This window comes from Trichosporon asahii (assembly GCF_000293215.1).
Source record: "Trichosporon asahii var. asahii CBS 2479 unplaced genomic scaffold scaffold00050, whole genome shotgun sequence".
Classification (NCBI taxonomy): Eukaryota; Fungi; Basidiomycota; class Tremellomycetes; order Trichosporonales; family Trichosporonaceae; genus Trichosporon; species Trichosporon asahii.
The window spans coordinates 1,121,732-1,149,652 of NW_014040874.1; the positions used below are offsets into that span (position 1 = coordinate 1,121,732).

A 27,921-nucleotide genomic window follows, 5' to 3' on the forward strand; every position below is an offset into this window, starting at 1 on the left:
GAAGAGGCAATAACGTCGTCGGGGATGTGGGGTAATAACAAGCAGATCGACGTCTTCAAGTCGGATAGCGAGGTCGGGCGCGTATAGGCCGACGGCAAGAGTAGTGAAGGAGCGCAGGTAGGTATTGGTGATGCTTGCTGTGGCAAAGGAAGATGAGGAGCACGAGTGGTATGACGACGATGAATGAAAGGAAGGGGTAGATTGGGGGAGCTCAGGCCCGTTCCAAGCTGCGAACGCTGGCTTGTGCCAGGATTCCAGGACGGCAGGGTCATCCAGCTTACTCTCGGCCATTAGTACTACTCTAATCGGATTTACAAGTTGCCATCGCAGACGCGCAGATCAACCAGGCGGCAATTAGTCAATTAGAGCGCGCCCGTCACCTGGCTGTTTCGTGGTGCGTCCTGCACCGCTCATCGCCCCTCAACCAGGACACAGCTAAGCAGTCTCATCGAGACTGTGTGCGCGAGCTTGACGCGTCTCGTTTCAGAACACCTTCCTCTGGCATACATCATTCCACTCTTGCACTCTTGCCACCCATAACTGCCTCGCCACCGCTCTTTCCAGCTCACTAGTCTTCCCCGCCGACCCATGTCCAAGAGGGACATCTGGCCAATTTGAGTTCACAACAATCATGAGAGATCCAGGTAAGCGCCGATGGCCGATCTCAACACCCTCATCGAGTTTTCCAACACCACTTGTCTCGGAATACTACTCACACCGCTTTGAGCGGCGTCGCAACGCGCCGCATCCCATGCCTAAGCCGCCCCTCGGTGCACTCAATGACAAGGCGATGCACTCTGTCTTCTCAAGCGTATTAGCTCCGCAGTGCTCCTACGGTACAGAGAGCACCGATGACGATCTGATCCCGATTATCAAACGCTCCAATCGACCCAAGCCTCTTCGTCATCGACTGATGATTAAGGAACGTCAACAACTTTCCAATTGACCATGTGCAATTGCTTCACTTCACATCTGCTATCTACTTGGCTGCGCTTGCAGAGGCTGCAGTACGCCTCAGGAACGGTGCGTCATGCTCCGTGCTGCAGCCAAGAAGTGCGATTGCTCAACTACGCTTTGATTCTTGGCCGCAGTTTCTCTGTGACTGCCTTCATTCTTCACTCTTCTTCAAACGCGAGCTTGGCACTGATGCCCCCTGCGATCTTCTTGGGCCCATAACTATCCGGTGATCTCTTGATGATCTTCGCTAATATCTGCACTGACCGCATTGGTGGAAGTATCAAGCACAGCAATGTGGTGATTAGCCACCAGTGCGATCGCTTAAACTACTGACCTCTATCAACCGCCTACATCGCACGGAGCAGCTTCATCGTCGCCAGTGCATCCTTCAGAGGCTGTGATGGCACAGTTGTTCAGCAAATTTAACTCGACCGAGTTTCAGGTCGTTTGGCAGAAGCTGCCGTTAAGGCGGGGTGAGGTGCGCAAATCCACAGTGAGATGTCCCAACCTGCTTGTGCGATTATTCTTTGACATACGCACCTGCCATTGATGCGTTATGCGGACTACCGCGGCAGTCCAATTCTGCCAGCTATTTGCCTCGTATGAGAACGTTGTCGAAGGGATTGTTTCAGCCTAGGCTGACCTTGTTTTGTTGTGAGAACTCAAGTTCGCCGCTGCGATGTACCATTCTAAATGGCAACTCGCTCGCTCCCGACATGTCGCCGGGCCAGACCATAATTCAAATGACATACGGCTCACTTGCAGCTTGTCTCAATGCCCTGGTGACCGCAGCTCGCCGGCGTCACTCGTCTACGGCTCCCTGCGCCTCCTGCGATCCGTTGGCTCGGGCAGAGGAGGCCCGTTTCGGACACGCCTTCGACACGGCGCTGCTTCCGAGTCAGACGTGGCTTGCGCATGTTCTCGACCTCGCCTATCGCACCTTCCGGCTTGGGACTCCGTGATGAGACTCCGTAATGAGCGTACACGTGCTTGGCGGCCAACTTCACATCAGCACTCCGCTCCGAGATCTCCTCCAAGGACGAGCCAGTCGTGGCGGGGATGAGCCAAGGTTCGCCTTGGAGGGCAGACGTCCCTCTCCTCCTGTCTGCACCCCAGGTACCAGACGCCGACAGCATTTGAGCCGCCCTCAAAGCACGAGCTGCAGACTGGCGGAGGTCCTTATTACGCCTTTTGCGCTGTGCAGGTGCACTTCACCCGCTTGACATCGGCATGGGCTGTGACTGCCCTTCTGGTACACCGATGGGGCAGCGGGTTGATCTTTAGGGCTGACAGGCGAGAATCTAGCCCGAACATGGCCCGTACGAGCTCCAGTCAAGAGAGCGAACGATCGTCGAGCGATGGAGCTATCAATCGAGCGCGCCGCTGAACAAATGAAGTCTGCTCGACCAGTAGGAGCACAAGCATCGTTCCCACTCGTCAACAGCAGAAGCGTTGCACTTCGATAGCCACTGAGTAGGCTTACCTAAGTCTCAACGTCGTAGGCACGCTGGAAGTAGCAGCTGAGCAGAAGCAGCACGTCCGAACATACCTACCGGCTCGCTGCTAACATTTACCGCGCCACATGCCACGATCAACCCCCCCCGGAGGACAGTCATATCGGTATCGTTCTTCAACTTTTTTCTGAATTCTGTTTCTACCGGAGGACGTTTGCTCACGGTCTCGCCGGTCAATCCGGCTAAAGCTGCCCGGCCAGCCTATGCCCATGTGAGTGTGAAACCAGATCCTCTGCAGTCACCGAACGCCAACACGCCAACGCCTCGGCGTGAAACTGAGACAGAGCCGACAGGGTTCTTCCGAGTAGGCATGCGGCGGCGGGGGTGCGCCGCGCCGCACCGGGTGTACGCCGGAAGCGGCGGGGCGTGTGAGCGCGCCACTCTTGTTGGTGTGCGAAGCCGTACGTCCACCAGATACGACGATCGTGCGCTACCGGCGGCACCAGAGATGCCAGGAGCGAGGCTTCCGTGCACCTTGCAGATCAACGCTCGTGCTAGCAGCATCCGAAACGGAAGCGTGCAGCACGCTTACTCGGTCTTCTGGGTCTCGGTGGATCAATGGATGGCGCCGCCATCCTGGCCCATGGGTCGGATGCGCCACACTTACCTGTCCATACGGTGGGCTGCTCGTTTGCGCTCCTGAGATTCCTTAAAGTGTCCTCGAATCGCGAGTCCGTCAGTACGCCATTCGCCATTCTGGTTCCAGTTCTCTGTAATCCAGAGCCGCACATCGCCGCGTCAGGTTTCGTCACGCGTCTGTTGGGCTGGAACGTCCTCGGATCTTGGTCCATCTTCCAAAGTTGCGGCCCCGGCTGTGCGTAGCCGAGAAGATGGCTTATCGGAGGCGTCCCCACTGATTCGGATGCTCGACACACTCGCACCACGCCGCGCCTGTGGCTGTCGTGACTTCCCATGGCGCCACAAGTGAGACATAACAGCGCTCAGTGAAGACATTGAGGTTACTTGAACGGAAGAAGCGTTGGCCAAAACAGTGGGGCCCCGTCATACTGCAAACGTCTCTTTCACGTGTTGCTCATATCCAGACCAGACAAGCGACTCAGCATGCACGTGCGACGGAGACTGTGGCCTAGCCATCACTGGTGCGGCCTTGCATCCTCCGCGCGCTTTCTCCGGCGGCAGGGCCGGCGCGACCAAGTGATGCCGATCAGACTGGCACGCCTGATCGGGAGTGGCAGTGTCACTGCGCAGAATTGGCCACTTTCCTCCGTGCCACGAATGTCATCCTCGGTTCCTCGGTGCGGCCCTCGGAGAGACCCTCGGAATGACCCTCGGACCCTCGGAGCGTTCTATTTTCTCATCGTGATCGCACCTGAGAGCTCACTTTCACGGCACCTAGCTGCTAGCGCATGTGGTTGTGGCTTACGTCCCCCCGTACGTCCGCCTCTCATTCAAGTTGTCTTCCGATCTTCACATGGTCGCGCGACTGCGGATAGGAGGCGTGCGGTATGTGACTTTGCGCTCGCGATCATGACCAGAAACGGCGTTCCCCCCGTTGCGATAGTCACTTGAGCACGGCCGGGCGCGGCCGACCGACTGCCAAGCTCCGACCACCGATGTGCGACCGAACACGGCGACCACCAGCCCCTTACACAATAGCAGGTGCTGTCGCATCAGTCCCGAAAGTGTCCGTGCCGACCGAGGCCAACACGGGGGCGAAGGGGGTTGTTAATATGCCACGATCGGTGCATGGGTGTGACGTAAGCTCGCCTCGTGTTCGTCTCCTGTTGTCTGAAGTTGTTCTGGCCCATATCGCTTCGAGACACTACATTCCGCTGCATTCAGCTTCCCCAGAGGGCCCACTGGCGCGTTTGAATCGGTCCTGGCGGCGGTGTTCCCGGAGTCCTAGGGTCCTTTGGACTTCTTGATATTAGGTCGACCGGAGAACCCGGAGCATCCGGCCACTCCGGTTGGGCACTGCGCGTAACCGAAGCAGCGTAAGCGCACGCCACACTTTCCCAAACTTGAGCCCCGCTTGCGTACTGGTCGTCTGCTCATCTGCTCGCTTGCTCGGTGTAGGCATCATTCTAGGATGGAATGAGGGGACGCCAGAGAAGGAAGGTGGGGGATGCCAGAAGTAAGGAACGCCGAAGTGGGGCGTCGTTGCTCGCGTGCTCGTCGGATGGCACGCATGGGACATTACGGCTCTGCTTCTTCGACTGCCAGTGCTTGCGCGCTGGCTGGCCGACAAGGTAAAGGGGTCTGGCATGGAAAAGTCTTGCAGAAGTAAACCGGGCAGGAAAACTGTATTCAGTAGACGTCTGCTGCAGCCACGGATTTATTATTGAATGGCCCCAGGGCAGTTTACCCGGAACTTTCGAGCCTCACCTGCACGCCGCGGCTTGCGGGCGAGCGAACAAGTCAGCGAGGAGTAGAAAGGGGGGGGGGGGGCAGTTCGTATCGCACCGAGGTACAACGACAGGTAGAGGGGACCGGCGGTTCGTATTCAGCACGGACCCCACGAGGAAGGCGGCGGAGCAACGTTGGCAGCCCGCTGATTTGAAGCATAATTGTGGCTGCGGGCTTTGCCCAACGTAGGCGGTGCAGAAGGAAGTAAGGTTTCGCTGGAGCCGTGCAGGGAAGCTTGCTGCCTACAGGCTGGTGGTGATCACTTGGAAGGACCCCAGGATGCTGGAGGTGGTGCAAAAGTCGCCGGTCCACCGGCGTACACATTCCCTGGAGAGGCGCTAAGATCACGCTAGCCATGCTGCGGACTGGATATCCTGCAATGTGTCCTGCGACATCCTGGAATTGCTGTAAAGCTTGGACCACCATCGGACCCTGTATCAGGTATGCGTCAGGTTTTGCGATGCGCCGTTATGCAGCGGGGCTCGATACGCACCGATGTTACGGCCTCCGGCCTGAGTTGCGAGAGGATACGTCCCATCCGCAGCACTTCAATCTGCAACGCTCGGCGCAACGGCGCAACGGTGCTCAGTCGCGGAGACAGTGCCGCGGCGCAGCCAGCTGTGTGAGATCTGGGCGGTCTGCTTGTTCGGACGCAGCCGATCTCGCCCCGATCCAGCGATCTGGAGGACTGTACGGTTGCTGCGGCGCGGCGTGCGGGCGTGCAGGCGTGCGGGGGAGAGAAAGCTTCCGACAGGACAAAAACGCCCACGTTCAGCGTCCGCGCCCTCTGCTTGGCTCGCCATGTCCGCCGTCTCGGACACGGAGCCGACAGCCGCGGAGAGATACATGACGAGGCGTTCTTCGGCGCTCCTCACTGGCCACCGAAAGTTGGGGAGCAAGGGCGTCGGAGACACCGCAAAGCTGAGGCTCCGACGTCGGCGGCGCCGCTTTCTTGAGCGTATGTGATAGGCCGCCACGATCGCCGGAGGAACCTGTGGCGGTTCTGAAACGATTCAGACGGCGCTGGTGCCGCCGCTGGCTGGGCGAAGGTTTGCGGCTCGGAGGCGAGCACGGCTGTGAATGGCCAGGTGACGCCGTGCCCCGACGCCGGCGTGAGTGGGCGTCTCGGCCCCGTCTGTCAGGAGGCGAGTCCAGGAGTCTCCTTTCCTGCAGGTTTAGGTGGGAGGGGGCCTCGGAACGACCCCGCCAGCGAGGGGACTCGCTCTCGCCACAGGACGATGTGCATCCTTGCCCGTGACCGTGACCTTCGTGACACTCCAGTCCTCGTTCCTGGGCATGTCCAGGAGCTGAAGTCGCAGGACATGAGCATGGGTCGTGCGACCCTGTTCTTCGCTCCTACCAAGTCCTGGAAAAGCTCTTCCCGCTTCATGAGTCTCTCAGCGGGGATGCAAAAGGACATCACGCTCTGTCTTTATCCGCGGTATCCTGGACACCTTGCGTTGCGATCGACCACGTCCTGTGATATGTACCCGCGACGATCAGAGTGTCCGTCTCTCAGTCTTTCCTGTAGTCTAGACCGCAGGGAAGAAGGAGCCGCGGTACGTGCTTCTCTTCGCTTGTCGTTAGGCCCTCGGTGCGAGGTCGTGACAGCAAAGCCGAAGGAGATTAGGACAACGGAGATGGACATCATGCACAGACCGTGTCCGCATGTGCCTTGATCGTTCCGTTCCGATCGAGAAAAGGAGAATTCATGAGTTTTTCTGGGCCATGCCACTCTTCGAATGGGGTTTGCATACCGCCGCCTCTGCCGCCCGTGTCTCGCACTCGCTGCGTGCTGCGAGACAAGGCGTGAGCACAGGTCACACGGATGTCGGACATGGCGACGTCACCGGCGTTTAAGACGTCCTAGCTACTCCATTGTTATCCAGGATTGTGGCCTTCCCGTCTCTGAATACGAAAAGACACCATCCTGGACCAAGACACCGGAGCGCTCCTGTGCCTTCCGTGCTCATTACTCAGCAGTAGCCTCATGAATTGCATTCGGTCCTGCTTCTGTGATTCTGTTGCCGTCACCGATGCTTTCGGCATGCTTTCGATCATGGTTGCTGTGAATGTCGTTCGGTGGCAGTCAGAATAGCGGCGCAGCACACACTCCCGCGTGGCTGGCGTGTTCGAATGATTTTCTCCGTCCATGACTCAGTACAGCATGTGAACCTGCTTTTGCGACAGTGAAAGAGGAGTAGAACATGCGGGTTCCTCTCCGCAAGAAGGTCGCTTGTCTCTCCGAGTGCATCAGGAACGCCGAACAGTTGCCAAACAAAGTGCACATGTTGGGCAGGAGGATCGCAGGAATCCAGGAATCCAAGGAGGTACGCACTCCGCCAGCTCCTCCGGGCCCTCCGGGCCGCGCGCTCCGCCGCGTCACAAGACACTGCCACCCCTTCGCTTGCCTGTCTCCGCTGACTCGTGCTCCGCCCGTCCCCTTCCCCCCTTCGCTTGCAACACCGACGTCAATCCAAGAGTCACTTGGAAAGCCGGTGGAAGCACCCATCACACTTCGTCACATCAAGGTGCCCGCCGGATCCAGTGCAAGCACACTGGGTCCTGCAGAGTTTGCACCCCACCGTACAAGGAACATGGGCAGGAACGCCTGCGCACACGACAGCGCCGGCGCGAAGTAGGGCCGCGTCAGCAGCAAGGGAGGGTATAGAGTTTGTGCTGTGCGCTGGATACTTTTGCCCGGCGAACTCTATCTGCAGGAGTGGGTTGGGTGGCCAGGGCTGTCGGAAATCCCACAGACAGTTAGTTGTCTTTGCCAGCTGTCTGGTCTGGCCCACTCACCGCACCTCTGCCTCGACTTTTCACAACGAGACGGTCAGCGTAGTATGAGACCGCTCGGACGCAGGACGGGGAGCAGATTGCTTCGAAGGGCAGGCTTCACCCGAAGGACAGAGGACGTAAGCAGGGAGAGAGCGATCGCGATCATCTAGGGCAAAGAGGCCGGGGCTAGTCACCGCGTCTGACATGTCATTGGCCCAGACCAAAATGTGAGGAGTCGCTGCTTAGCTGGGTAGAAGAATAGAAACAATGGAAACCCGACACGAATGTCCGTCCGCCCTCCCTCTTTCCTTTGTTACCTCCCGTTCTCTCTTTTGGAAGCTAACCCTCGATCATTGAGATGCAACCTCCGTGGTCAGAAATAGCGAGGTCGTCCGTTCGTCCGACGCACGTCGACAGTGGCATGCGGGACAGGACACTTTTGCCAGAGCCAAAACCCAACGCCCGCAAGGCACAGGGAACCCCGGGCACACCCAGGGTCTGAACTGGACGTCAGCAATCCCTGGCAAGCCAGGGAGGGCAGAAACGAGGCTTCGGTGCCTTGCGCCGGGAGACCGGGCGAGGATGGGGCCCGTGCGTCCTTCTGTTCGCTCCTCAGAAATCCAAAGTGCATTTACTGTAGGAGTATGGACAGAGTGCAGTGTGCGTGCGGACTCGTGTCTGTGGTTCCGCATCTCTGACGGGTCTGACCGATGGCGGGGAGTACCGAGGTCGCTCGAGCATTCAGCACAGACTCTCGGGCGCATCACGCTAGGGCCCTGCTGCTCTCTCTGTGCCAGAGGCTTGGAGCAATCAGTGGCTCAGTCCCCCGTCCCTTCTGTGCACGGAGAGCGCAGTCGCGCAGCACGTATTGAGGACCCACCCACAGCGGGCACAGCGCTCAGAGCGGGCACCGAGCGCACAGAGCTGGTAACGGGACGCGATCGCAGCCTGGACCACAGTACCGCAACGCTGGGACCGGGCGGTCGGACCTTGCTTGCGCGTGTTTGCGACCCAGACAACGGGGACCCGAGATGTAACGAGCTCAGAGCCCTGTCTGCCTTTGGCTCGTCTGCTCGGGCCAGCCTGGAAAGGCTTGGACTTGCTTGGACTTTCGCGTAGTTTCGGATGCAAGACGAGCTGGGTCGTTGGATCGCTTTGGATCGCACTCTTGATTACTCTAGTGCGCCTCACGCAACAACCGCGCGTCAGCGCGGCGCTCGCGGCGCGCGCGGCGCTGTCTGCCAGACCTCTCACACCCGATCACCCGGAATCTCCGGCGCCAACGCGACTTTTGAGTTCTCGGGTCCTCGGAGGCGTACCGTAGCGCCAACCTGGCACTCGTTGGCACACGCCGGCACACGATGGCACCGTTACAGTTCGTGACCAGCCTGCTAGCCTGCCTGACTGTCTCGGCGCTGCGCCGCGACGACTTACCCCGGCGAGACAAGTCAATCGGGCCGCGAGTGAAACGGCCCGTCCAGTTAGCACACAGCCCACGCTCAGTTCAGCCCCAGGTCTGTCCCCCAGCCTGTCAGCCTGCTCGCATGTGGCCCCCCACCTGCTGCGCCTGCGCCAGCTGGAGGCGTTCGAAAGCGGGCGCCAGTCAGCGTTTGCCAGGATCTCGGCGAGTTTGTCGGCTTGCTCGGATGCACTGGGCCGCCTGGGGATGAATGGTCGCGGGCTGGTACGGCTGGTACGGCTGGTGACGCGGTGACGCCCGGTGACACCGGTTAGGTTCTGGCTGCCGGACTTTGGTTCGCTGGCGATATCTTCTCTGCTTTGGGTGAGCTCAGGATCCATGGCGTGAATGGGGCCTAGCTGGCCAGATTGGACAGGTTTGACAGGTTGGACAGGATGGGCTGGCGCGAGACGGCGCCGTTGGCGTGCTTTCCTCTCTGCTTCAGTCCTGACATGGTTCGAAAGTGGACCCCTACGCCTTGCCCTTGCTGGCGCCATCATCAATTGACCCAGGCACGGGGCGTCCTTCCAGCCAGGCCAGCCAGGCCATCCATCAACGTAGAGCAGAGGAAGACATTGAGCACCTTTTTGTATGCCCGCTCACCGCTCACTGCACCGCGTTGGCCGTGACCGCTGGCCGCTCCGCTTACTTGGCCCATGCATAATGCACGGTCCAGAGCGAAAGAACATCGCACGCCGCCGCACGCAGGGGTGCTCAGGAGCACGCTTAGACCAGGGCGAGCGCACCGTGCCTCTCGAGTGCCTCTGCAACGCTTGCGTGGGGTGCGCAGGCACTTGCAACTTGCATTTTGGTGGCCGATGGAGAAGAGGCACAGGTTGGTGGCCGATGTTTTGCGATGCATGGTAAAAAAAAAAGAGACCGGGCACAACGGCTGCAAGTGTCCGCGCGTGCCCAACGTAGCGTGAGCAGTAAGGAGCGTTCCTTGCGTTCCTCACGGCCCCTCGCTGGCTTCCGGGGGGCCTCGCTTGACTGGCTTACTCTCGTGAGCTGCGTCGCAGTCGTAGGCCCATGGACGAAAGAAGCAAGAGAAGCCAACGAAGCATCAGAAGCGGCAGTGCCCTGGCACGATCACTCTCACGCAGAGGAGAGAGAAAGAGCTCACGCTCCTCGCGGGTGAACGCCTCATTAAAAACGACGAGAGAGCGCAGCGCGCAGCCAAGAGCAGCTCCGAGCGAGCAGTAGTGCGGGGAGGACGAAAAGTGCATATCGAGGGTTGTGTGGCTGCGCTGACGCGAGTGGCCCACTGTCCGGGGCAGGATCGGGTTCGGTGCAACAGGAGGATGACGAGAGGTACCAGGACCGGGGCAAGAGAGGGCAGCATGCCCCACTCTGCCCCTCTGGCAGTGGAGGTTTGCACCTCGAGGCATTCCCACGAGGGTGCGCAGAATGAGAGAATGAGAGACAAGCCGGCGGGCAGAAAGGGGTACGACGACGCCGAAAAAGAAGGCAGGACACTTGCAGGACTCTCTGAACGGTCATCCATCCCATCGATCCAGGACACAGGAAGGAGGCCAGGGTCAGGGGCCGGGTGTGTGCTCCTGGAGGGGGGACAGGACACTGGGGGGACACTGGCTGGGGACATTGCATGACTTGTCTTAGATCTGAGAAAATATCTCAAGTAAGGGGAGGGGCTTGCAACGACGGCGACCCTTGGTTTCTGATACACCCACCACCGTCCAGCAATCCAGAGAGATATCTGATAGTTCCCTCGACCCCCATATATCTCTCTCCCCTCGCACCAAGGCCCCAGCGCGCATCCCACATCCCTGCACAACGCTCATCCCACAACCCATCGCACATCATTCCCCCTATCGCATCGCATCGCAGTTACTACGACTTGCCTACTGCCTTCGTGCATCTATCCTTGCGACCCGTTGAACCCGCTCCGCTCATCGCCCCGCGAGTTTATCGTCTGCCCAAGACTTAACCACATTCGGCGGAACCGTCAAAGATACCGACACCCAGTCAGACTCTACGCTCTTCGGTCAAGAGTGTGCGCTGGACGACATTGGCCGGGCACAGCAGGCTTTGGACCGGCTCTATCAGGCTTTCCTGCTTGACGACACATTGCGACTGAACTTTATTTTCCATCGCAATCACCTTGAATCACCTTTCAGGCCCTGTACCCCTGTGGAACCCCCAGCCGGCATCCCGAAAGTCCAGCACCTACTCACGGCTCCCTTTCAGTGCCCTTGGCCGCCAACCCTCTCGCCTTCCGCCCCGGCGACCAGTACGCACACACACACTAGCTGGCCCAGCTTGAACCGAAGCTCAAGCTCTCAGCTCTCTTTGTGTCACGAGTGCAAGTTGCCACTACTGCAGCGTCCGTCACATTTCTTCTTCTACTGCATTCATCTCAAACTCAGCATTCCTCGACTCGCCGCATCCCATTCCCCCGCGTCGTCCGACTCATCCCACTCGTTCCACTCTCCTCCACTGTCTCACAACAGACGAAGCGCGCCTGCACACACATAGAGTGCAGACAGACGACCCCAGACCGCCGAAGGAAGCTCCGTTTGCGCCTTCCTCGCTCGGCCCACCAGCTTTGTCTCACCGGCCAGCTACGCCGCCTTAATCGCCTAGACACGGCAGACACGCAAGATCGATCGGCTACCCACCGCGTCGGTCCAAGACCTATCCAAAATACAGTCCGACCACCGCCATCGCAAGCCCAGTATGACGATCCGAAGCAGCACCTCGATATCCAAGGGGTCCTCCTTCTCGGGCGGGAGCATCAGTCACATCAACCTCGGAAACACCAGTGTGCCAGCTCGCGCAAGTAAGCATCACTGCGACATCTACACACGTTAGGCCTTTTCTTTTTTCTATTCTCCTGACTCCACCCGTCCTTCTACACCTCCACGGGTTCAGCAGGCAGATGGCAGAGAAGGCAGAGCCTTCATCGCGAGCAACCGAGCTGACATTTCCCAGTGACGAACCACGAGCGGTACAACCTCGTTCGACAGAATACTGGCTACCCCCACATCATCGCCTACATCATCACCTTCCCCGCTCACGCCCTTCCCTCCCGCGAGCACCTGGAGAACCGTGTCGCCGACCTCCAGCGTAAGTTCCCGAAGCTTTACGCCCGTATCGTGAACGCCCGAACGAACAAGCCTGCCTTTGCTGCGAACGGATCACCATGGGACGCCGCGGACATCATCAACGAGGGAACATACACGCCCGCCAAGATCGAAGCTAACGAGGCCCCCGGTATCTTGCGTGCCGAGATGGAGAGGTTTGAGTCACTTGACTTTGACCATGTTCCTATGTGGACCCTGACGCTACTCTACGGCCCACCGGGCGTGCCCCGAGCGTATCTGATCGGAATGTTCAACCATCTGATCATCGACGGACGAGGATCGCTGGCGCTGATGCACGCTCTGCTGGCGCGAAACACGGAGAACCTGCTGCCCGAGACCTTTGAGTCCCCACGGCGGTTCGACGACACGGTCAACATCAAACCGGGAATAACGTACCTGGCCCCGGAAGTGTTCCACGAGCTCCTTCTCCCCAAACTTCCGAAAGGCTTCCAGTCGACATTCGGTAAGAACGATCTCGCTTGGCCCGGTACCAATGTCAACCTGTCCCCCTTCGCCAGCGGATGGAGCATGTGCCACGTATCTGTACCTACTGGGACTGTAGCGCGTCTGAAAGCCCAAGGCAAGCGGTACGGCGTCAAGACGCTGCACCCGGTGCTCAAGATGGCCTACCTCGCAGCCCTGTGGCGTACGTTTGGCAACAACTCGACTCAGCACTTCAACGCCATGACGATGCGTGACGAGCGTGACCCGTCGCTGGGCCACTCGCAGCTCACCGGCATCTACTCGTCGTCTACCGAGCACCACGTCCACGTGAACGGCAAGGACCGGTTCTGGAGCTGTGCGCGCAAGATGGCCGCCGAGCTCAAGTCGAAGAAGGCGATCGCGGACGGCCGCTACATCATCGGTGTCATGTCCCACCTCCCGGACCCCGAGGTCGACCCCAAGTCGCCCGACTTTGACCCCAAGGCGCCGACCGGCTGGGAGAAGTACTTCCTGCGCCGCACGATGGGCCCCATCCCGTACCGCCAGAGTCTGGCCTTCAGCAACATGTGCCAGACGAGTCTGCCCGAGGGCGCGACCGACCTCATGTGGGCGCAGACTGCGAGCCCGATCGCCCCCGCCTTCTCCGTCAATGTGATCTCGCACGAGAACGGTCTCCGTCTCACTGCCACGTTCCGCGAGAACTCGGCTGCGACAAAGTATCAGACCGATCTCATGCACAAGACGTGGCTGCGGTGCATCGACCGCATCATCACGACCGAGGGTGACCGCACCATTGCTGAGCTTACTGCGTGAGTTTTCCCGTTCGCAGCTTGAGCTGACAAACAGCGACAACTCGGGCGAGAGCGCTTGGATCTAAGCCTCCAAAGCCACCCCGTCGCCGATACAGGGCGGCGCATAGATGCGGATTTCCTCCACCTTCACCTCTAGAGAAGCAGACGACTCCACTCTTTTCCCCAGCTGTGTCATACCATTAACCATCTGTTTTTTTCTCTGTGGAACCTTCCTCTTCGCTGTCTCCATCTCCATCTCCATCTCCATCATCATCTCCGTCTCCGCAAGTTGTACCATCTACAATGTCCCGTTTCACATCAGAGTTCATTCGTCTTCATCTCTCCCTCATACGCCTCTCAGTTAGGTCAAATCAGGTCTCAGGTCTCCGGTCTCACATTTTTTGGAAAAGAGGATATGCATCATGGTTTAATAATGTTACCGGAATGTGGGTGAGGTGAGGGGTGCGTTGTGATGACTGCAAAGGGAGATGGCTATGATAAATTTCTATACGCTGCAGAAGGGTGTTTTACTCCTACTCCTGAGCAGCGGGGGCGCGCTCCTGGTCGTAGCGCTCGTAAGCCTCTCTCCTCCACTCGCGGTCGCGCTTGGCCTGCTCCTTCCGCTTCTCCTCCTTGCGGAGACGGGCATTGCGGCCCTCCTGGCCCGCGAGCGAGAGCGAGCCCGTGATGAGCTCGAGCGTGCGCGCCGAGTCGGCGTTGGCAGGGATCGGGTACGTGACCAGTCGGGGGTCGGTGTCCGAGTCAATGATGCCGATGGTCGGCACGTTGCGGCCCGTGCACTCGCGGATGGCGCTGCGCGAGTTGCGCGCGTCCAGAATGACCACCAGGTCGGGCAGGTACGTCTGGTTGTAGATGGGATCCGGTCCGAAGCTGTCGGTCAGTACGGTTTCCCTTCTCCCCCCTAGAACCCAACCCAGAACCCTTCCCCTCCCCTCCGCTCCACTCCCCTCCCCTCTCCTCCGCTTCGCTCCGGAGGTGATGTAACTCACTAGGTCTCCGCATTGGTCAGCGTACCAGGCCACCACTTGAGGGTGGAGTATCCGTTGTCACCGAGGCGCTCGCGCGCCTGCTGCAGGGGCTTGCGGTGCTTCTGCTTCGTGCCGACGAAGAGGACGACGCCGTCCGCCTCGACGACGTCACGGACGAGCGCTGCCGCGCGCCGCAGCAAAGGCAGCGTCTGCTCCAGGTCGATGATCGAGAGGCCCGCACGGTTGCCGTACACGTACGGCGTGAAGGAGGGCGCGAGGAGCTGCTGCGAGTGGCCGAGCGCGGCGCCCGCGGCCATCAGCGTCGACAGAGTCGCCGTCTTCGGATCCTTCGGCGTCGGGATCGGGGCGGCCTTGGTCGCCTCGGGGGGAACGTAGAGCGGCAGCTTGGCGTCTGGCGTGTCAGCTACAATGGACGCCTGGCAGCTCCAGTCTTGAAGACTCGCATAGGACGACTGCGTCTCTCGAGAGACGCAGTCGACAACGAGTACTCACCAATGTCGGCCATGCGTTGCCGGAAGTCGCGCGCCCGCTTCAGTCCTCCCTTCCACGCGTTGGCCTCGAACTCGGCCAGCGGGTCCTCGTACTTCTTGTATCCCTTCGACCGCGTGTTTCCGTGTCGTCGCTCCTCGGCCCCGAGCATCGGCGCCGTCGTCGAAAGAGCACGCTTGGCTGTGATGTTAGCTCGGCGTCCGAGTGATGTGAGCTCCGTCAGGCCATCTGCTGCGCTTCGAACGTTCTCTCAGGCTGTGTCCCCTGTTTCTGTTTGCTTTGCTGCCAGAACGCATGTCGGAACGTCATCTGTAGCCATATCCGACGTTCCGACTGCCTTCCTCGCCGACTTTTGCCTTCCTCCGCCGATCGGACTTCCTCCGCTGCTTTGACGTCCCGAGTCCGCTCGAAGTCGCAGTTTTCGCTGGCACAGCACGGTCGAACACTTACCGCTGAGCGCCTGGCCACGGAGGGCAGCCCGCAGAGGTGTCGTGGCGGGGTTCATGGTCGTCTGCCGTTTCGGTGTAAAAGTCGCGGATGCCAACTTCGAAGCTCGCAGGCATTTTCGAGTTTTCGGACTGGCGGCGGAAGCAAATCCTCCGCGTCCTGCAGCGCGCATCATGAAGCTCGCCTGACCTCCACCTCGTTGCTGCAACCGCTGATCGTGTGTTGTTTGCATACGTCGTAAGCCAGCACGAGCACATAAGTGCTTCACAGGCTATCTTGAGATGGATGCATAGGAACTTTACTGGTACAATAATGATGATAAAGACACAGAAGGGATACTGTGGTTGGATTGGATGGGTCTATGCGAGCTCATAGGATAAAGCTCGGGTGTTTGAGGGTGTGGGCACACAGTTACCACTCGAACTCGCTGATGGTTAGCTTATCGGCCGAGGAACGCAGTCCTGTGCACCGCAGCGCTATCAGATAGGAACTCACCCCTGGCACTTGGCGAACAGGTAGTCGCGGCCGTTGATGTGGATCATGCCGTCCTTGAAGACAGTCTTCCACTTGTTCTTGACCCGCTGGACCTTGTCGTAAACACAGAACACAATGTCGATCTCGCCCTCCTCTCCGATTCCGTCCTCGTCATCTCGGAGCTCGTCGTCTGAGTCGTCGAGATCCGAGTCAATTACTTCGTCGCCCGGAAGAAGACCAGCTTCGTTCGGCTGCGGCCGGGGGGCTCCCTCTTCACCCTGCGATTGGTCAGCGCCACCAGACATATGTCATCAGCCACGATCGTGTTTGACTCACAGCACCTCCACGCAGACGGAGCACGTCCTCGGGCTCCGTCTTGACCGCAGTATCGCCAGTCGCCGCTTCTGGGGCAGACGCAGCGGCGGCCGCAGCCGCCCCGTTTGATGACGCCTGCGATGCCGGAGGTCGAGAGCTGGATCCCGCAGCATTTCCGTCATCAGCACCAGGAGCCAGAGCAAAGTCGGCGACGCGAGTCTCAAGCAGCCTGGCCTCCCATTTCTATTGTCAGTTTGTTGTTTGAACGAGTAGCTCACGGATTGAAGAATGGCCAGCAGGTCCTCGTCCATGGCGTACTCTTCGAAGTCTACGGCAACATTGGCCATCACATCGTCGATGATCGCACGATAGATCTGGGGCTGTATTGCAAGAACGTTGGCAGGACAGACCGAAACGTTGTGGTCAGTTCACCTTGTCGAAACCATAGCCTCAGAGCTCTGTACACACCACAATTTTGTTCGACCTTTAAGCTTTGTCAGCTTGGAGTTCTACTGATAACCGAGGAAAGAAGGTAAGCCCAAGCTACATACATATTTTCAAGAGTTGAAACGCGGGTTCCTGGGCGGCTAAGTGCTTTCGACCCAGAGAACGGTAGCGAGAATTGAGCTTGGAATCTTTGTTAAGCAGCAACGAGGACGGAGGCCGGGCTGATGCTTGGGAGGAAAGCGATGGCAACATGTGAGCCGTTCGTATTTATACGTATCAACGCAATCCGGGGGGCCCGGTTATTATCTACCGGCGTTTTTCACTCTTTAATCCCAAATCCGGGGCCGGTGGAGGTCCCCTTCAGATTTCAGTCGGCTGGGCTCCGGCGTCCGTCATGACCCAAGGTTTTGTTGTTGTCGCCCCGCATACACACGTCTGGACGAGCTCTCACCAGCCATGAGGAAGCAGCTCGACCCCCGAATTCCGGCGCTGATCAACCATGGCGTCAAGACGAATCACCGTTCCTTCTTCGTCCTAGTCGGAGACCGTGGTCGTGACCAGGTTAGTTGCCGAGCTGTGTGTCCTTCAGCAGAGCTGACCATCCCAGGTTGTCAACCTGCACTTCCTGCTCTCGCAGGCTCGTGTGTCTTCTCGACCAAACGTTCTTTGGTGTTACAAGAAGGAGCTGGGATTTACTACGTAAGCTGACCTCAATGCTGCGATATCTGACCTCAGCCACCGCAAGAAGCGCGAGGCCAAGATTAAGCGCGACATCAAGCGTGGCATTCGTGAGGCCAACGAGCAGGACCCTTTTGAGCTCTTCATCACTGTCACCGATATCCGTTATGCGTAAGTGTGACTAGACTGTTGTTGTGCCCAAGACTGACCCTCAGCTACTACAAGGACTCGGCCAAGATCCTTGGTCAGACCTACGGCATGCTTGTCCTCCAGGACTACGAGGCGATCACGCCCAACCTTCTCGCGCGAACGATCGAGACGGTTGAGGGAGGAGGTATTGTTGTTCTCCTTCTTAAGACGATGTCTTCGCTGAAGCAGCTCTATACGATGGCCATGGTAAGCTTGCCTTGTTGGCAGTTTGACTGACGGTCTCAGGATGTCCACAACCGTTACCGCACCGACGCCCACCAGTTCGTTCAGCCCCGCTTTAACGAGCGCTTCATTCTCTCTCTTGGATCCAATCCTGACTGTCTTGTCTTGGACGATGAGCTGAACGTCCTCCCTCTGAGCAAGGGCAAGGATATTGTTGCGTCGAAGGAGGACGACGACCGGGGACGGAAGCGCAAGATGGAGGAGCTTAAGGACATGAAGGAGGAGCTGGGCACCGTTGACATTGTCGGTCCCCTGGCCAAGCTGACCAAGACGGTCGACCAAGCTAAGGCGCTCCTGACGTTCGTTGAGGCGATCTCCGACAAGACTCTCTCGTCGACCGTGGCTCTCACAGCCGGCCGTGGTCGTGGAAAGTCGGCTGCTCTCGGTATCGCTGTGGGTGCCGCGATCGCCCACGACTACTCCAACATCTTCGTCACGTCGCCCGACCCGGAGAACCTGAAGACTTTCTTCGAGTTCGTCTTCAAGGCTCTCGACGCTCTGGGTTACGAGGAGCACGTCGACTACGATATTGTCCAGTCGACGAACCCTGAGTTCAAGAAGGCGATCGTTCGTGTTAACATCTTCCGAGGCCACCGCCAGACGATCCAGTACATCTCGCCCGAAGACGCTCACGTTCTCGGACAGGCCGAACTGGTCATTATCGATGAGGCTGCCGCGATCCCCCTCCCTCTCGTCCGCAAGCTTATCGGCCCGTACCTTGTCTTCATGGCTTCGACCATCAACGGTTACGAGGGAACTGGTCGCAGTCTGTCGATCAAGCTTATTCAGCAGCTCCGTGAGCAGTCCCGACCGGCTGCGATCAACTCGAAGGCGGAGAAGGGCGAGTCGAAGGCTGGCTCCGCGGGCCGTGGCGGTGCCGGTCTCAGCCGAACGCTCCGCGAGATCAAGCTGGACGAGCCGATCCGTTACGCCCCCGGCGACGAAGTTGAGTCGTGGCTCAACCGCCTGCTGTGTCTCGACGCTACAGTTGTCTCGAAGGCGGCGCAGGGCTGCCCGCACCCCTCGCAGTGCGAGCTGTACTACGTCAACCGTGACACTCTGTTCTCGTACCACGCCGCTTCCGAGGTCTTCCTGCAGCGCATGATGGCTCTCTACGTCGCGTCGCACTACAAGAACTCGCCGAACGATCTCCAGATGCTCTCCGACGCTCCAGCGCACCACCTCTTTGTTCTTCTCCCCCCGCTCAAGGAGGACGACAACAGCCTTCCGGACCCGCTCGTTGTGCTCCAGGTCGCCCTTGAGGGTAACATCTCGCGCGAGGCGATTCTGAAGCAGCTCGCGCACAGCGGCAGCTCTGCCAGCGGCGACATGATCCCTTGGGTCATGTCCCAGCAGTTCCAGGACAATGACTTTGCCATGCTGTCTGGTGCGCGTGTCGTGCGTATTGCCACGCACCCCGATTATTCGCGCATGGGTTACGGAGCCCGCGCGCTCGACGCCTTGAACGGCTACTACTCTGGCGAGCTCACGAACTTGGACGAGGTGCTCGAGACGCCCGAGTACAGCGCGCCCAAGATGAACGGCGAGCTGTCGACTGAGACGATTGCCGTGCGTGATGTCGCGCGCATGCCGCCGCTTCTCCAGCGCCTCTCCGACCGCCGCCCCGAGGTGCTCGACTACCTCGGCGTTTCGTTCGGTCTTACCCCTGAGCTGCTCCGTTTCTGGAAGAAGGCGGGATACGTCCCGCTCTATGCCTCGCAGAAGGAGAACCCGCTCACGGGCGAGTACACGTTCCTCATGCTGCGCGCCCTCCGCTCCAACGTCGCCACTGCCCAGTGGCTTCCCGCCTTTGCGACTGACTTCCGCCACCGCTTCATCGCTCTTCTTGGCTACGACTGCTTCAAGAAGTTCCCGTCGCAGGTTGCTCTCAGCGTCATCGACGCCGCGAGCAGGAAGGACGAGGAGGTGCAGGCCATCAGCGCGGCTGAGCTCAACGCGCTCATCACGCCGTTCGACCTGAAGCGTCTCTCGTCCTACGCTGACCAGATGGTGGACTACCACCTCATCCTCGACCTCATCCCGACCATCGCGCGGCTATTCTTCACCCGCCAGCTGCCCACGACCCTCTCGCCGGCGCAGCAGGTCGTCCTCCTTTCGCTTGGTCTGCAGCGCAAGCCCGTCGAGAGCCTCGAGACCGAGCTCGGTACTCCAGCCCACCAGGTCCTCGCGCTCTTCGGCAAGACGATTCGCCGTATTGTCAAGGTCCTCCAGGACATCCAGAAGGCGGAACTCGGCGCCGACCTTCCTACCGAGGAGCAGGCCGAGGCTGCCGCCAAGGCCAAGACTTCGGGCCCAGCCGCCACCACCGTGGACCAGGATATCGCTGAGGCCGCTTCCGAGGAGAAGCAGAGGCAGCGTGAGCTCCTCGACACCATTGATATGAGCGAGTACGCCATTGACCAGGGTGCCGACTTTAGCTCCGCCGCCGAGAAGGTTAGGGCCCTCGCTGAGGCGACTCCCGAGCAGAGGAAGAAGATGAACACAACCGTCACCGTCAAGGGCACGGCGCCGGTTGAGGAGAAGAAGGAGACGAAGGAGAAGCGCAAGGAGAACGGAGGCGACAAGGGCAACAAGCGCAAGAAGCACAAGCGCGAATAGAGTCGCTTGTCCCTCGACATAGATCCATCCAGCCTCCTTCACCTCATAGACTTCCATCTCACATCCGCACGCACAGGTCATTAAAATACATACAGTCTATACACCTCTAGCTAGGGTTTTGTACGCATGTTTCTGTTTCTCTCGTTCTCGTTCAGCCTCCGCTCGAAGACTAACGATCTTCTCCGTCGCCAGCATGTCGTTCCAAACCTGCTTGATGGTCGTGGCGCGTTTCGGTCGATCCGTATCAGCACCGTAGCTGAGCTGAGCTGTCTCAATCGCCTTGATCGCCTTTGGCAGCTTGCTGCTCGAATTGTTGATTCCGGTGCTTGACTGCCACTCTTCCAAACTTCGCAATCCTCGAACGATCGCTCCCGCCGGCTCGATAAGCAAGGTGGGGCGCATAGAGCCGACAAATATCACCATGTCGAGCAATACAGAGTGAAGAACGGCGCGAAGTGGCTGTGGTCAGTATACCGCAACCTCTTTTGGCCACTCACAGAGTTAATACAAGTCTCACGCAAGGAGAGGGCCAGAACGCGCTCCCATTCAGGCCACACTCGTCGCCAGAACAGCTCCAGTGTCTCGAACGACGCAATCTCTTCTTCAGCCTGAGGGATGCCGCTGAGGAGCACAAGACGTGCTACGATGAAGACGATGGAAGCGAGATGCGCGCCGTCGCCGTTCGGATCGTGAACGGTGAGGAGATCACCGGCACCAAAGAGGGACAAGGCAGTGGCTCGGGCAGCGATGGGGAACAGCGCTGCAATGTTGGATCGATCCCTGCCCAAGTTGAGACTGAGACTCGAGTACAGCAGATGCGCGAAGATGTCCAGTTGAACGGACGCTGCTTCCTTTGGCATCTGCCCAAGGACTTTTCCGATGTTGCCGGGTGCTTCCAGCTCAGCCAGCACGAGCACGGTCGCCGCGGACGAAAGTAACTGCAGCGTGGAGTTTACGTCACCGCGGCCGTGCGCTATCGTTGGGTGAGCCCGCTGCAGCACATGGGCGCAGCCGAGAGAGGCTTCCAGCAGGTGAGGCAGTCGTTCCTTGCGTTCGGCTTCATTGTCTTGCAGGCCCATCGTCAGGAACTGTCGTTAGCTCTGAGCGTTAGCTATTTGCCTACCTTCAGCAGCGAGCTCAGAGAAGTAGCAGTAACCGCCATGCCGTTGACGGCAGTAATGACCAGCTCGTACAGAATGTTGGAAATTATGTTCTGGTGCTTGAGGCGCGTGGATACCTCAGTACACACTGGTACCAGTTCTGCGATGCTCTCAAAGCTGACGGAGTACTTTTGAACAGAGAGATTCAGGAAAGGCGCGATATGGTTGAGGAGTTGCGATTGCTCACTCGACCGCGTACGCTGCAAGAGGACGCAGCTGGCATGCAACACAGGGTTCGGGTCGAAGTCGGAAAAGTGATCGTACTCGGCCACATGCTTCGTGAGTCGAGTGAGAAACACTCCGTAATGGGTAGCGACATGAGGCGCCAGATTCTGGTTCAGCGTTCCGACAAGCCGAGAAAAGGACAAAAGAACAGAGTTGATCTGTGTACGGGGAAACTTGAAGATGTCGGGGCTGATGTCAGCAACGCAAGTTACTTCAACACATACAGATCTGTGACGACCTTTTCGATCCAGGTATAGCGCCAGCTTCCGTCTTCCGTTTGCTCTCGGCTGGCAATTTGTAGCGCTTTACCAAGGGCCTCACTGGAATTGTCTCCCTTGCTCTTTTGACCATCTTGTTTCAGAACTTGAAGGAAGAGACCGGCATCGCCGTAGGACTCGATACTGGCTTCCAGGAACCCACGACTGGCATCAACGAGGGCCGAGTCGCCGCCTGAAGATTCCTTGGCGATGATGTCTGCCACCAGGACGAACAAGGCAGGCAGTACTCGGCTGAACCTGTCCTTCGTCATGTGGTTCTCCGCAGTGTTGAGGATCTGAACCGCGAGAAGTCGGTTCTCGATACTCTGCAAGCGGTTGGCGGCAAAGGTCGCTAGGGTCTGAAGGGTGCTGAGCGCTTGCAGCTCCACGGGCTGGACATTGGGCTTGTAGTATACAACAAGCAAAATGTCCAGGATATAACGCTGCACCAGCACCTCCTCCATTTCTAGGTCATTCGCAAACTCTACCACAATGGGGACGAAGAGTGAGCCGACGGTGATCGTCTTCCGGTCCTTGTCATCGTGAGATTCGTTTTCGACCATGATCCGTGCAGTTGAATCGAGTACATTCTTCAGACCCGGCAGGAGAAGACCAGTGACCGTCTCCTTTGGGTGCTGCCACGGAGGAGCGCATGTCGCCGCGACACAGCGCTGAAACTCTTGCAGCATTGCCCATTCGCAGGGGACGCCGGCGGCAAGCATGTTCAGTCCAAGACACAAAGCTGTCGCGTGGATCAAGCGAGCGTCTTCGAGAGCTGCGGCGGCCTGGGGAGTGTCGCTGTTGCCGAAATGGATACTGGCCGCCTGCTGTTCGTTGATGATTTGCTGTATCGTGTACCAGTTCAGAACTGCGAGTCAGATCATTTTTCGGTGCCAAGGCTTACCTGGCCAAGAAGGGAATAACGTTCTGAGCTGGAGAAGCTGAGCAAGGAACTTCTTCTTCTCCTCATCGCTGCACGAGACGATGTACTCTTCGAAACAACGGGCGATGGCAATCAGCTGCGACGGCTGGATGGCTTTCCAGATCACCAGAATGTCGGGAATGGGATTGAGCGGCTGGACGACCTCGGTGAAGAACAGCATAACCAGGCCCACAGCGTTACTGCGAAAGCACTCCAGATCTGCGGTAACGACATCGTCCGCCAGCTCAAGCACAAGGGTCAACATCCGCTCACGCAGCGAGGCTTGATCGACCTGTTCCAGCTCCTTCCTGACCATCTCCTCGATAGGAACCGAATTCACCATTACCAGCTTGAGGAACACTCGGCTGCGCGAGCGCCGGTTGATGTCACGGGCGTAGAGAGGCCAGATACTGATAGTCAGGTACGCTGCCAGATTTGGGGACTCACGCTTCGTAAAGAGTAGCGCAGTGTTGAAACAGGAAGCCGTCGGCGTTCTCTACAGCAGGTGCTCGTATGAACAGCAGCCAGAGGAAGTCAAGGAGAATCTCCGCCGGATAGTCCTTGCGTCGCAATAGGCTCGCAACAACATGAAGCACACTAGGGTCCAGCGCAATGAGGGTCGGCGTTGATGTTGGCGGAGTAGGCAACTGCTTGTTGCGCATGGTGGTGTTCAAAGTAGGCTGTTCCACCACTGGCATCTTGAGGGACGTCTCGGAGATATCCGTGGCACTAGTTCCGTATGCACGGAGGATCGAGAGGAGATTTGTCCTCAGCATCTGTAGCTCCAAGTCGGTAGGCCGGAAGCTCAGAGCGCCACCCAGTCTCACGAGCTGACGATTGCAGAGCTGGGCGAAAGCTTTGCTGTCCGTTTGTGTCGTGTTGGAGTTAATGGTGGAGATGAGGTCTAACCGCGCTTCGCTTGCAACATCTGCCCCAGCGACCAGCTCAACCATGTCCGTCACCGTTTCCCACGGAACTTCAGCTCCAGAGCAGCTGAGTACTCGCAACCACTGGCAGACTCGCCTTACTCCTTCGGGTCCCTCTTGAGATGTCGCTTTAGCCAGCTCCCAGAGGTCTTCGCCCAGCACGCCTTTCTGAGAATTCGCGTGCTGCAGAAGCCTGGGCAGAGACCTGTAGACAACATCCTGGTCGTCAGTGGACCACGCGAAAGCAGCTCACCTGTTTCGACACAGCACCCAGATCCTCCAGCCAGGCGACGACCAGATCCAAAACTATTGAAAACGATGCGCCAACATCTGCCAAGGTAACCATACGTTCCAGCGCCATGCCGGCAATCTGGCTCGCGGCGGAGGAATCCTTCGACAGTTCTTGCACCTGATACTTGTTATCGGTCATCTTGCTCCTGTCGTAGGCAAGCGAGGCGTACAGCGAGGAGTCGAGGGCGTGCAGGGCCTCCAACCAGGGCTTCGCATATCGTTCAAACATCCTGGCGCGGTCATCCCTGTACGTTGCGACAGCGGTGGTCCCTTTACTTGCTCCGCGTCCTACACGAACCCCTGGAGGTCGTTTTGCCTTCGATGCATAATTCTTGACAACGTAATGGAGCACGTCGTCGCCGTCCATGACCCACGACAAGACAGCTCCGCCGAGGCGTTCTAGAGCGTAGGAGGAACACATCGGGGAAGGCCAAGCCCGATTGCAGAGTAGATTGAACGCTTGCTCGTTGGCAGTCAGGTCGACAACATCTAGCAGCTGCTCTATGGCGAGGACAAGCAGTTCCACGGAAGGAGAGCTGTCGAGGAGGAGAGGTATTGGGAACGTTACCAGGAGCTGGGTATCTTGTACTTGTTTCGGTCCAATCTTTCGGCAATGGGGAACTGCACAGAGCCCAAAGCCTCTCATTCGTTCCAGAAGTATTGCGGCCGCCAAGCGGTCTCTGATGTTGAGATCGCTGGCCATGCTCTGCCTTACACTCGTCATTCCCAGTGCTTCGAATGCTGTAGTGGGCGGGTCAGGTTCGTAAGATCCCAGCTGGCCGGGGGTCAGTAGCTGGTGCGAGCCAGACAGGTGATCCGAAGGATCGAATGGAGCCTTCAGGAGCGCTGAACAGTATTCGAGATACCGGGGTCGCCACAACAAGTCCTTAGCGTCGCGGATGGGTTCTCCTGTTGTGCGCGAATAGTCTTGCAGAGCCGCCGAGGCTTGCAGCTCGCGCTGACCAAGGTGTTGCTTGTAGTGCTCTAATAGAGAGGTCGTGCCAGGAATGATTGCAGGATCCGTCGGTGCCTCACCGGAGAAGCGTATCGACCCGGCTCGGACACCATTTAGGTAGATCTCATGCTGTATCCAAAGGTGCGCATATAGCAGCGCGGTCTCGTCGAATGAAAGCTTTGCTAGTCGGCTAGGTTCGCGGCACACCTCCGACGCTGAACGTGCGAAGCTCTCCTGCACGACCTGGACCGACGTCGTGAATGGATCACGCTTATAGTCGGGATCACTTGTGTTGACAAATGCTTCAGTTCCTGGTCGACACAAAGTAGATCCCCTGTCCTTCATCTTGTCAATGCAAGCGGGATGGAAAAATCGCTGGCATTGCCCCAGACAGACGTAGGCTTGCTTTGTTGTGCCCCATAACGGCTCTCGACAGTCGCCGCAGAGTGTGAGGGTGAACAGGTTGACTAGATGAAATGTATGTTGACCGACTGTGCGAACGGTCGCTTCAGGTCCATTCTGAGTTGGACCGCCGTCGTGAACCTTCTCGTCGAGCCGAGGTACGCATTTGGAATACTTGACGGTCACGTTTTCGTGTCTCGGCATTGTAGGTTTGGAGCTGGAGCCGCCGACAACGGTTGTAGCCCACTCCACCAATTCGTCGCCGTAAAGAAGCAGGCAATCGACATGTTTGATGTCCTGACAAAGGGTGCAGCGCACGCAGAATCCTTCGCAAGGTCGCTCGCAAGTTTGGCACAGGTTATCGCCGGATTCACTGCCACGCCATGGGAGGTAGTGGTGGCTCTCCATGTCGTCTTCGCCAAGCTCCCTCTCCTGACCCGTCTCCCACTTCATGCGCTGCGCCAGATAGGTGCACAGCGGTGGCCGCCGAGCTATAGTGTTGTGTCCCGTGCACAGGGGAAAGTATGTCGTCAACATATCAAACCCCCTTTGCGAGGCATCCGAGGAACCTTGCGCGATAATCTCCAGCAAGTCCGATCCAACATCTGGCTTTGCGTTGAGGACCAGAGACACCAGACGATGGACACGGAACAGCGTGGTCAGTCTGGCGCTGTTCATGTCAATCGAGGCAATCGCTATCAGCAGACGAGGAATAAGCGCAGATATCTGCAATGGCAGCGATGAGATAGCAGTCGAATGCGTCGACAATACTCCTGACAGGTGACGGTTCCACGGTCGTGAGCCAGTCGACGATGCAGGGGAACTGTGCTCTATCCAGCCCTTCCCCTTGGGCTCCGTTGATCGATCCCCATCGTCGGTCTCAACTGAGAAAGCAAACGTGGGGATGTCCGCCGTGACTTGCGGAGGCGATGATGTAGCCGGTGAAAAGGGATCTAAGGTCAGCACTACAGTGGCCAATGTGCTGCCCTACCGTTGAAGACAACTCTCGGTTGGTCTTCCTCCATACCGTCGGACCTCTCCTCTGCCAGGCGGACCAGTAGCTCGTTTAGCCTTCCCTCGAGCCACTCGCATATCCGCTCGCGCATGGGATGTCCCCACCCATACAATGCGTCTGTTACTGACTCAAACACGTGGAGCTTTGTCTTCATGTCGCCTTTCGAGTAAAGCACAGCCGCAATGTCGAGACACATTGACTGAAGGAAATACGGTGGCTTGAGAGGACGGAATCGATATGTCGTGTACATGCAGTCGATGAGAATCAGAGATCGCAGGATCGCTGCCAGGCGTTGAAGCAGTCTAGGCCCAGAAATTTCGCCACCCGGTCCGGCATGCGAATCATTACTGGCGACTTTTGACAGGGATGCCGTCATAGAGGAGAACCGGCTGCTTTTACGCTTGTCTTTCGCAGCATTACGCTTGTCAAAGGCTGCAATTTGTGAAGCTCCGAACAGATCGAGCACTTGCCTCTCGCTCAGGACCAGCAGGTCTCGCATCTGCTCGACGAGGTCGGTTGTGGCGTCCGTATCCCAATCATCCTCGTCCAGAATAAGAATGTCGTCAATATCATCCGAGTCGTCTCCATCATCCTCGATGTTGATCTTTTTCTTCTGCGCAGCAGTGACAGCAGCCACTGCAACTTCGCCCAAACGAGCTCCGAAGCGACGCCGTCGTGTGATGTGCCCTGCTTCCTTCCGCGCCTTGATAACAGCCCGATCAAGGACGTCGGGAGCTGCTGATCGCGCCTCAAGTCTGTCCAGGAGAAGGTTCAACATCTTTTGCGTCTCATGCAGACCTCGGCTCTGAGCGAGTCCCAAGGAAGATTTCCGGTGATGCGGAACTCGTCTCGGCTTCCTTGCAGGCTCAACCTCGGGCGAAGCTGATGTTTTACTCGATCCAGGGTCCGACTCCAAGGTCTTTGACGAGAAATCGGTCGTGATCCTCAGCTGGGGCGGTCGTTTCGGTTTCGGGGGCTCATCAATCGATATGTGACGGCCATGACTTGGCTGAGCAAAGGGCTGGTTGAAGCTTGGACCCGCGGCGCCGGCAGGCAGAGCGGGCGTGCCAGTCGGTACAGCTGACGGCATGTCATACGTCAAGGCTGGCACCGTATCCGTCAACATCTCCGTTGAGAGAGGGTCTTGTTCCGGGATGGTCTCGATGTAACCCACGGGCGGGTCGTACAGTCGCTGGTTGTCAGAACACGAACTCTCGGTGGCCACTCACTGTTCGCGGCGATGATGGGACTGCTGGTGAAGACAGGTCACCAGGACGAATCCCCGGCCGAACGCCGAGCGCAGCCCGCGCATCGGCATTGATTTGGCCGCTCATCTTGCCCACTACTGTTCCGCCGCTAGCTGTATTAGTAACGTTGTGAGATTGTCGAGCTATGAGACCTCGCGGCTGTGCCAGCTTATCTCGATCGGTTTACTGGACA

General features: G+C 58.3%; 6 protein-coding genes across 6 annotated transcripts; 2 read left to right on the top strand and 4 right to left on the bottom strand.

Moving 5' to 3' along the window:
* Positions 1–1,712: 1,712 nt before the first annotated feature.
* On the bottom strand, positions 1,713–2,527 carry A1Q1_01617 (uncharacterized protein; the record flags this gene model as incomplete). The annotated part of the gene is made up of 4 exons (XM_014324656.1): positions 1,713–2,123; positions 2,168–2,390; positions 2,441–2,464; positions 2,511–2,527. The coding sequence occupies 4 exons, from the start codon at positions 2,525–2,527 to the stop codon at positions 1,713–1,715; spliced, it is 675 nt and encodes a 224-aa protein (XP_014180131.1).
* A 9,248-nt stretch (positions 2,528–11,775) lies between these two features.
* Positions 11,776–13,503, top strand: A1Q1_01618 (uncharacterized protein; the record flags this gene model as incomplete). The annotated part of the gene is made up of 3 exons (XM_014324657.1): positions 11,776–11,878; positions 12,031–13,435; positions 13,473–13,503. The coding sequence occupies 3 exons, from the start codon at positions 11,776–11,778 to the stop codon at positions 13,501–13,503; spliced, it is 1,539 nt and encodes a 512-aa protein (XP_014180132.1).
* Positions 13,504–13,950: 447 nt separating this feature from the next.
* A1Q1_01619 (ribosomal protein) lies at positions 13,951–16,499 on the bottom strand (the record flags this gene model as incomplete). The annotated part of the gene is made up of 7 exons (XM_014324658.1): positions 13,951–14,308; positions 14,428–14,830; positions 14,920–15,152; positions 15,367–15,522; positions 15,859–16,115; positions 16,174–16,386; positions 16,431–16,499. The coding sequence occupies 7 exons, from the start codon at positions 16,497–16,499 to the stop codon at positions 13,951–13,953; spliced, it is 1,689 nt and encodes a 562-aa protein (XP_014180133.1).
* A 556-nt stretch (positions 16,500–17,055) lies between these two features.
* On the top strand, positions 17,056–20,328 carry A1Q1_01620 (uncharacterized protein; the record flags this gene model as incomplete). The annotated part of the gene is made up of 4 exons (XM_014324659.1): positions 17,056–17,240; positions 17,335–17,448; positions 17,493–17,673; positions 17,713–20,328. 4 exons carry the CDS (start codon positions 17,056–17,058, stop codon positions 20,326–20,328), a joined length of 3,096 nt encoding a protein of 1,031 aa, XP_014180134.1.
* Positions 20,329–20,424: 96 nt separating this feature from the next.
* A1Q1_01621 (uncharacterized protein) lies at positions 20,425–21,407 on the bottom strand (the record flags this gene model as incomplete). Its single annotated transcript, XM_014324660.1, has 2 exons — positions 20,425–20,787; positions 20,826–21,407. The coding sequence occupies 2 exons, from the start codon at positions 21,405–21,407 to the stop codon at positions 20,425–20,427; spliced, it is 945 nt and encodes a 314-aa protein (XP_014180135.1).
* Positions 21,408–21,921: 514 nt separating this feature from the next.
* Positions 21,922–27,607, bottom strand: A1Q1_01622 (uncharacterized protein; the record flags this gene model as incomplete). The annotated part of the gene is made up of 5 exons (XM_014324661.1): positions 21,922–22,712; positions 22,875–23,257; positions 23,340–24,001; positions 24,072–26,419; positions 26,458–27,607. 5 exons carry the CDS (start codon positions 27,605–27,607, stop codon positions 21,922–21,924), a joined length of 5,334 nt encoding a protein of 1,777 aa, XP_014180136.1.
* Positions 27,608–27,921: the final 314 nt, after the last annotated feature.